This window comes from Varanus komodoensis, unplaced genomic scaffold (assembly GCF_004798865.1).
Source record: "Varanus komodoensis strain SLA01 unplaced genomic scaffold, ASM479886v1 scaffold9, whole genome shotgun sequence".
NCBI classification, from domain to species: Eukaryota; Metazoa; Chordata; class Lepidosauria; order Squamata; family Varanidae; genus Varanus; species Varanus komodoensis.
Genome location: NW_025336598.1, coordinates 7,506,365 through 7,515,717, shown reverse-complemented (window position 1 = coordinate 7,515,717; position 9,353 = coordinate 7,506,365). Strand labels below are relative to the sequence as shown.

At 51.2% G+C, this 9,353-nt stretch overlaps 1 protein-coding gene across 1 annotated transcript; it reads left to right on the top strand.

Annotated features, from left to right (window-relative positions):
* Window positions 1-3,898: 3,898 nt before the first annotated feature.
* On the top strand, window positions 3,899-8,814 carry MSX1 (msh homeobox 1). Its single transcript, XM_044418195.1, has 2 exons — window positions 3,899-4,376; window positions 8,241-8,814. The coding sequence occupies exons 1-2, from the start codon at window positions 3,899-3,901 to the stop codon at window positions 8,669-8,671; spliced, it is 909 nt and encodes a 302-aa protein (XP_044274130.1). The 3' UTR covers window positions 8,672-8,814.
* Window positions 8,815-9,353: the final 539 nt, after the last annotated feature.

Sequence of the window (9,353 nt, the reverse complement as noted above, 5' to 3'; positions counted from 1 at the left end):
CGAAGCGCGGCGCGCTCCTTTCCATCTGTCACTCCCCTGCCGAGACGAGGCCGCCGAGCGGCCGGGAGCTGGGAGCGGGCGCAGCGGCGGGGTGGGGCGGAGAGGCCGGTGGCGACGGCCGCCGGCGGTGGGTCAAGGGAACCGCAGCCTCCCCCTGTGGTCCCGATCCGAAGGCACGGGCCAAGGGCCCTGCAGTGGGGATGGGGGCGAGGAGAGGAGAGGAGCGGCGGCGTCTCCCAAGACGGTGCGCCGGGCGGGGAGGGGGTTGGCCGGAGCAGCTAATTTCGTCCGGCTGAATGTGCCGGTGTCCCAGGGCTCCGGCGCCTCGCTCCCTTGACGCGGGTGAGCGTCCTCAATAGTCCCCTCCAGCGGGAGCCTTTGATGCCGCCGCCGCTGGCGCCTAAAGACAACATCACTTGTCTGCCTATTAGAGGCACTGACTAATCGTGACAGATTGTTTATTCTCGCAATTAGCGATGCAGCCGCTTCTTGGAGCAGCCGCGCCCCCCCCCCCCCCCCACTGGGCCGGCCTTTCCTCCAAAGGGATCGATCGCAGACACGGGGGGCGCGGGCGGCGAAGCTGCTCTCGGTTGGTTCCCACAGACCGGAGAGCGGAATCTGGCCTCGGTGGCCGTGATGGGAAACGAAGGAGCCGGAGCCGGGGAGAGGGGGTGGGGGTGGGGGTGGGGGTGGGGAGAGAGAGAGAGAGAACGAGAAAGGTTCGTGACCCACGGTGCTACTTCTGCTCCGGGCCTACATTTCAAGTAACGGAAATAATTGGTCGTTTGATTCAAGGAAGCCCAAGTATTTTGACCTAACTTTTTACGAAGAGGAGCAGCAGACTGGAAGAGGAGCTTGGCTTCATCTCTTGAAAACATCTCACTCAGAAAGATCCCACATTCTCCGTGGGTGGACACGGAAGGAAAAAGACCCAAAATGAAGCTTACCTCTGTTTAACGTTGAGACATGTGAAAACTCGCTGTCGTATTTATGTCTAGGCACGAATGTCCGATTCACAACCATTGAAACGGTTCCGGCTGCAGAAGTTGCATCCAGTTAGTTCCCACCACAAAGTCAACTGCACCGTTGTGGTAAATCCCACTGTTAACCAAAGAATTTACTACTCTCGTTGTGTCTTTAATCCCGGGGTGATGCCCTACCACGCAGGCATACCTATTCTTTCTTGGTTCATTTACACAGATGCTCACAATAAATACACATATCCTAGAGAGGTATATATTTGAATCAAATATTGTATAGACCTTATATGTCTCAGTCTTCAGATAATTTTCCCATGCCCATGCGCATATGGACTGGCTATTTTGCTGACACTTTCAAGCCCACAAAATACTTCTTCACACAGGCAGGCAAGTGCCTCCCCCACATCCCATCTCCATATCGTGTCACACAGAACATGTTCTCTACACATCGCTCTCTAGCGCACTGGGGACACCAATCAAACTTACTCGCTTAAGAAGCCTCACTGGGTTCAGCAGGAGTTGAATATACATTTTGTAATTGTTTGGATTTAAATTTAATGGTGTCCTTGAAAAGGAGCATTATTTAAAATTACTACTACTACTATGATAGCATAAGTGGACAAAAGGATGGAAGCAAATTTACTGTGTGTCAGAGCAGAGCTTTGTCAATATTCGTTTGTTATTCATAACCCAAGACAAGCGAAACCTGCAAGTTCTTCCTTCAAGGATTTTGAATTCTGTCAGGAGGACAACTGAAGAGAGGGGGAAGTGCAGTTGCTCGGGTTTTGTCTCCAGGTGATGCAGGCCATGTGGTGCATTGGCTGAAATGCTGAATTATGACCGAGAAGAGGTCCAGGTCGAAGTCTCAGTTTTCAGTTTCCTTGGATGAGCCTTTTTCTCATTCTGACCTACCTCATAGGGTTGTTGAGAAGATAAAAGGGGACGTCCATGTGCAAAGGGGAGTTCCTCGGGGCAAAGTGCAGAATATAAATGTATTTACGGACATAATAATGCACGTTGGGTTGGGGTTACAATTTAACATATTGAGTCCATTCTGGATAGGTGTAGATGGGAGCCCAAACACAGCCAGCCATTAGAAGGTCCACCAATCTCTGTTGGGATCCATATTCAATTCCTGCTCATCCGCTCCTCACGAATCAGCGAGCACAGCCCTGCCGGGACGGTGACATCCAGCCAGCCCATAATCTAAGTATGCATAATCTCCCATCTTCGGCGGGTCCAGTTAAAAAGACCGGGTTTCTGCTGTCCCTCCCTGTTTAGATAATTACCCTTAAATGACGGCAAGAGCCTCTTGTGTTTCGCCGAGATTAGAGCCCCGCAGCTATCAATAAACTTTTCTCAGCAAGCGGCCAATCCCATTATTAGAGAGAGCTGCGCCTTTTACTGCAACATCCGTCCTGGTCACAAGGATAAGGGATCGTAAAAGGCATTCACGAAACAAAATCTCCTTTTTAAGACCTTAATGGGTCGGGACTAGAGGTTAGACTTCCTGTTGGGTATTAAAACTCAAATCTCTAGGCACGTTTATAATTATCAAACGGAATGAACCCGTCGTCACACTATATATCTTATCGGTCGAAACACACACATCTCGCAGATACCGTAGATACAAAGAGTGTGCGTTTTTACTTCACTTCTCTTCGCTTGTTTGTTTGCTGAATTGCCTCTCGGAAACCGATGAAAACTAGTTTTAGAATAGGTCATTTAAAAAGGTCATAACTGGGGCACTCAGAAACACATTTTGTTGCGGAGATGAATTTAATCGAGTTTAGTCCAGCTGACTTTACTGTGGTTATAAATAAACGGACGGCCGCATGATGTGTATCCACCGAGCAGTATATGGCGTTCTCTGTATCGTTCTGCTCTTGCTTGCTTAGCCCTTATTTTACCAATACAGAAGCACCGACGTTGCGCTCCTGTCTACACTTTCTTGAAGTAAGCTCCACAGAACTGAATGGGGCTTACTTCCGATGAAAACATACTGCAAAGGATACAGCCAAAGGTCAGCGCTTTTCATTCCCATGAATTTCAACCGGAAAGCGAAAGTTAATCCTGTTCAAGTAATTCTGCATTACACTGCCTAAATGAGCTGGATCTTGCCCTAAACGGGGCTGGGGTAAACACCAGGGGGAGGGGAGCTTCGCATACGTGCTATTGATCATTACGCATAGAGATTCCCACGCGCGCAAAGGAAGCCCCTATTCGAAGAAGATGACAGTAAGAAACACACGGAGAAAAGGTCCGGCGAAGTAATGCACAGCATCTTTTACCGCCGGTGCTCGGGAGGCGGTGGGATTAGCCCTGGACATCGGGAAACGACGCTTTCGGCCACCGAAACGAACGTGCCCAGACGCGTTCCCGAATTTCCACTCCAGAGAGGATGGGAAGGGAAGGGAAGGCAACCAGAGCAGAACGAGCGAGCGCAGCCCGAGCCGTTCAGAGCGCGAGCCGGGGGTGCCCCAAGCTGCCCGGCGGCGAGGGACCAGGCGCGGCCGCCCAGCACCTCCGCGCTGCGGCGCAAAGTTTCTCGCCGCAGCCGGGCGGCCGCAGCCCCGCGCAGCGCGCGCTGACACCGGCGAGCTCTCGCCCCCGCCGCGCGCCGTCTCGGGCGCGCCGCGTCCAATGGCGGACGAGAGGACCACCCCTCGGCGCGCGGATTGGCCGCAGGCGGAGATCCCTCGCTTTATTAGCAAGTCCGGCTCGCGAGCGGGCCTCGGAAAGTGCCCCGAAGCCCAGCGAGGAGGCGGAGGCGGCGGCGGCGGAGGAGGCGGCGGCGGAGCAGCAGGAGGAGGAGGAGGAGCAGGAGCAGCAGCGCGGACTTGTCCTGGCTCCGACGGCGCCCCCACCTCCATGACCAGCTGGGATCCCCCGAGCGCCAGCGGGAGGGTCGGCGCTGCATGGCCCCGGGGCTGGAAATGACTTCTGTCCAGAGCGGGGTCAGCGCGGAGGACTCGCCTTCGCCGGCCTTCGGCAAGCCGGGGCCGGCGGGGGCCCCTGGGGGCGCCATGGGTGGAGAGGAGGACGGCGACAAGCCCAAGGCGGCGCCGGCGCTGCTGCCCTTCAGCGTCGAGGCGCTCATGGCCGACCACAGGAAGCCCGGCGGCGGCGGCGGCGGCGGCGCCAGAGACAACCTGGCCAGCGGGGCCGACCTGGGAGCGCCCTCGGCCCAGCAGAGCACCCTCAGCCCCAGGCTGGCGGGGCCCTCCGCCTCGGCGCCGGAAAGACCGGCCTCCCCACTGGCCATCGCCAGCCATTTTGCCGTCGGGGGATTAGTCAAACTGCCCGACGAGGCGCTTGTCAAAGCGGAAAGCCCCGAGCAGCCGGTGGACCGGACGCCGTGGATGCAAAGCCCCCGCTTCTCCCCGCCTCCTCCAAGTAAGTGGGCCAGCCGGGGAACTTCGGACTGCCTTGGAAGGAGGGGGGCCCTGAGAAGGAAGCCGATACAGCGCACGGCTGTTGTTCAGTGCCCAGCTGAGTGCGGGCGCTTGCACTGGTCAGCCGGTTTCGGGGACTTTTCCTTTCACGTAAAAGTGCGGAGAGGGTTCGCAATACGGCTGAGGTCGCTTCCAGTCCTGGAACTTCATTGCCTGTAAACGCACGAAGCTTCCTGGCCGAATTAATTCCACTGCCTCGAATGGGTCGGGCGCTCAAACGTGCTTACTTGGAAGTAAGCACCATCCGTTTCTAATGGGGTTGCTAAAATGTCCTTTGGTCTCGGCAGGACTTGCTTCCAAGTTAAGTGTCATAAAATAATGGTGCTTTGGTGTGGCCTCATGTGAACCCTAAGCACCTCGGAAGTTGGTATCCACGGAGCTTCCGAAAAATGTAACTGAGATCAGATTCAAGGCAACGTAGGCTGATGCCTCCCGCTGTCCCTGGTCTGGCTGGAGCGCGGCTGCGAACTCCCTCAGCCCTAGCGCTGTGGAAGCGTGTTGTCGCGGCGGGTCTTTGCAAGGACGTCCCTCCCGCGCAGCACGGCCCCGGCCTTTCCCGGGCAATCGTAGCGGTTCGGACGATCGCCGGAGAAGGCCCTTTCGAGCAGCAATAGCTGCCCGATCCCGCCTGTCGGCACCCCAGTCCTGTCCGCACAACCCAGTTAAGCTAGGCGCCCAGATTACCACGGAAGGCCTCTTTGGTTTCGTTGCGCAGACAGCGGGCTTGGTTCGGCTGAACTGGGTGCCGACCCGATTGCCGGTCACATTGCGATCCTATGGCGGGAGGCTTTTCCGTGGAGGAGCTGCAGAGGTCTAGGCTAAAAAAAGGTAAGGGGCGTGTGGATCCCGGGCGGAGGGTAGCGTGGTTAATCTGCTGGGGAAAGGCGATGTCCTGGATGTCCTTGACAAGTTGAAGAGCTGCGTGTAAGTTTGAGAAATAAGCAAAACATTAATAAAGGTCAATTCAATATCAACGTGAAAAACGAAGTCAATTGGAAAAGTGTGCCATTAGGAAGCCCAGAGATCCCAGGCTGTTTGTGTACTGGGTTTCCGTCAAAGAGTCTTGAATTACTTTAGCAGGGTGCCACTTGGATGATGTTGTGGCTTACTCCCAAGTAAACCGTTTAGGATTAAAGGTGTAAGACTGCACGCAAAATTAAGGAGGCAAACTTCAGCCCGGTAAAGCTTTTCCAGACCACTGATGCCGTTAAGCCACGGTCCCTGATCTTAAGGACGGAACTCTGAATTAAGTGTGCTTAGGAGTGGCCTGCCTGGGAGAGGAGTTAACTAGAACTTCCTTTTAGCTGGGATGCAGCCCTTAAAAGATGATAGCACAGTTACCATAAACTAATCTGACTTTGATCCTAAAGGCACTTTCCCTACACACTACTACACCGCATTGGTGTCAGCACCACATACCTTTTGTCTGATCAGGTAGATGGTGTCGGAGGAGGAGGCGTCTACAATGTTTGCACAAATGTTTCAGTACTACTTCACAGATCTTTCTGATTGAAAACACTTTCGAGTAATCCTCCCCCCCCCCCATCACCTTCCGCCTTTTCTTTTTTAAGGTATTATTGGGAAACCAAACTAAAGCCAGGATTCTTTGCACTTTATGTTAGGCTCTGGGCCATTGTGGATGAGATTAATGGTTCAAGTTGGATCCTCTGCCTCTGCATTTGATAACTGCTTTTCAAATACATTTTATGCAGACATGTTTCTGAGTGATTAATGTGCTAAAAAATAAATCCAGCACTCCAAATTATTTCAGGGGGACAATAATCCATATTTCCTGTTAGCAAGTATAGCAGAATTTGGCCTACTTATGGAATCCCCAAGAATACACAAAATCCAGCTGTGTAGACACACGCTTTGGGAATATTATGAAAGGTTGCCATGCAGTTTTTTCAATGGCTGTAGAAATTAAATATTACAAAAACATTCTTCAAATTAGCCTTGTATCTTATGTAAGCCTTTGTATAAGAAAGAACCCAATCCACTGGAAAATTCTGTTGCAAAAATATTTTAACCTCACTGGAACCCATATCAGTGTAGCTCTGGTTTATTTCAATGGCGCTTGTTCAGGAGAGCTTCCTGGTGGTTGAAATCGAAATGATTTTGTTTATCGGCCACTGACAGTCAAACTCAGCAGTGCAAACCCTGTGCAGTTTTGCCTAGAAGTAAGTCCTGGTGGGCTTAATGGAACTTGCTTCCAAGAAAATGAGCGTTTGATTGCAGCCTGAATCTCTTTTCAATGAATGAAAACTGTACAACTATCTTCTTTGTCCTACAGTGGGGATCCTTGGAGTGAATGTGATTTGAGGCTGCAAGTTAGAGTGCAACTTCTGTGGAATAAACTCTGTTAGATCTGTCAGATTTATTTCTAAGTAAATGTTTTTAGAAATCTCCAGTCTAATACTTTGGCTCAACTGGATGTGGAACAAAATGCTGAAAGCAATTTTTTTAAAAAAACAGGCCATGAAAGAGAAAGAAGTTTCCATTTTTATTTCCATTAATGACATGTTGAAACAGTAATGATGTTTCCCAAGAATATAAAAATAGGATGTAAATGACAGGACTTGCTCTTCTGATTTTGTTTTTATTTCAGTAAAATACATTTTCCTTCCTGTCCCTTCTCTCCTGTCTTCCCTCTCAATATTTTATACATATCTTGAATATGAAGGCATTCATATTTTTAAAGGAAAGCCTTCAGTCCTGTGGCTTTCTCATTGTGGGAACTCTTTTTGAGGGTTTATTGGCTGTGATGAAACATTTGACCCAGAGGAGCACTTATCTGGAAATAAGTGTAACTGAAGTCAGTGGATAGAAACAAGCTGCACAGGTGATTGCGCCTTTTACAGGGACCCCTGGGCCCCTGATGGAAGGTGGGTGAGAACCTTTCTCAAATCTGGGGCCACTTAAAACGAGCACTGTCAGATGATTTTTAAAGCCAACTCATTTTGAGTGCTACCTGTTTGCCCCCCTTGATAACTGTGGTCCTCCTTCCTCACCAAATATGATCCTATCCTTTGCCCATAGTGCAGTCCATCTTCTGTTCCTTTGTGGGAGCAACTGGATTTCAGGCCAATGTACAGCCTGATTCCTCTCCTGATTTAACTTGGAAGTAAGTCCACTGTGTTAAAAAGGGCTTGCTCCAGAGTAAGTGTGCATAAGTGTCTCAAACAAAACAAACAGGATCAGTTAGTGTAAAACTGTTTGAATCTGACAAGTTATGTTAGCCTGAATTTTGAACCTAAACTTGCCAAGGATTTGGTAAGAACTTTCCCAAATTAATTGTGGAAATTCCCAAAAAACCTTTCCCTACATTTCAGTTAATCAGAAGTGTGAGGCTTTAAAGCCAGTCTGACCCAATGACTTCACTAGGGCTAAAGTTGCTGCAGATTGAGCCAATTTTGGAACAAGCTGTGAAACAGACTTCATTTTTGCAGGCTGTTTCTGAACATGTTTACCCTGAAGTAGAGTTCAGTGAAGTTTACTTCCCAGTAATTGAGTTAGGATCGCAACCCCAACAGGTTTAGAATCCACTCTTCTAAAGGTGGTAGTTGGCTGCTGCAGCAAAGCACCCGTGGGGGACAACATTCCAGTTCCATTGAAGTCGCTGACACTGAAACATTTGGGTGGTGGCCTTCTCCTCATACCTTTGGGTACGAAGAGGAGATGCTACTTTTCCCCTACATTTCCTGAGTCTCCCTGAGTTGTGGGACAGAATTGCCCCAGCAGGTAGTGATGGGGGGTGGGCCACACCAAGCCCCCCTCGGCTTAATGGACATCACTGTCTCCACAGGGCGAGCCAGCCCACCGGCCTGCACTCTCCGGAAGCACAAGACCAACCGCAAGCCGCGAACACCCTTCACCACGGCACAGCTGTTGGCACTTGAGAGGAAGTTTCGGCAGAAGCAGTACTTGTCCATCGCTGAACGTGCTGAGTTCTCCAGTTCGCTCAGCCTCACCGAGACACAGGTCAAAATCTGGTTCCAGAACCGGCGTGCCAAGGCCAAGCGACTGCAGGAGGCTGAGCTGGAGAAGCTCAAGATGGCAGCCAAGCCCATGCTGCCCCCTGCGGCCTTTGGCATCTCCTTTCCGCTGGGTGGCCCAGCTGTGGCCGGTGCCTCCCTGTATGCCTCGTCAGGCCCCTTCCAGCGCGCAGGCCTGCCCGTGACCCCTGTGGGACTCTACGCTGCGCATGTGGGCTACAGCATGTACCATCTCACCTAGAGAGCTGCTGCATGCCCTCCGGGGAGGATCTGGGCTGAGGCAGGCAGCCTTCTCAGTAGCCGTCCTGGAGAAAAGGCCGGCGGGGCACTTTGCCCCTCCTGCGCCTTCAGAGAAAGACCGCAGCCAGCTGGGAGGTAAGGAAGGAAGAAGGAATGACTGCCCCGGCTTGGCTTGGCTCTGCTCGGCTCGGCTAGCTTGGGGAAAAATTGATCTCAGAGGACCAGAGCATCTCACAGGCTTTGGCTGGGGACTTTATGGATGCCCAAGGCTATGGGGACTGCTCCCGCTGCTCTTTGCCTCCTGATCTTGCAGCATGCCCTGAATAGAGGGCTCTGTGTACTGTGTAATATACTGTACAGCTGAAAATTTATTATCGTTTATATTAATAGCTATATTTGATAAATAAATTAATTTTAAACCTTGAGTTGACGGGGTTGGATATTGCTTTCCACCCTAACAGGTCTAACAGATTTTATTCCATCTAATGGCTCTGGGCTCTACCAAGAAGGTTGATTGTGTTTATTATCTTGCTCTTAACCCATGCCTCTGTGAATTCATTGTGATGCTGGCAACTTCTGCCTGGGTTGTGCTCCCACTTTGGAAGCACTACTGATTTCAAGAAACTTATTGCCAAGTAATGTTTCAGGGTTTGTAGCGCAAATAATTAGATTGGTTTCTTTCT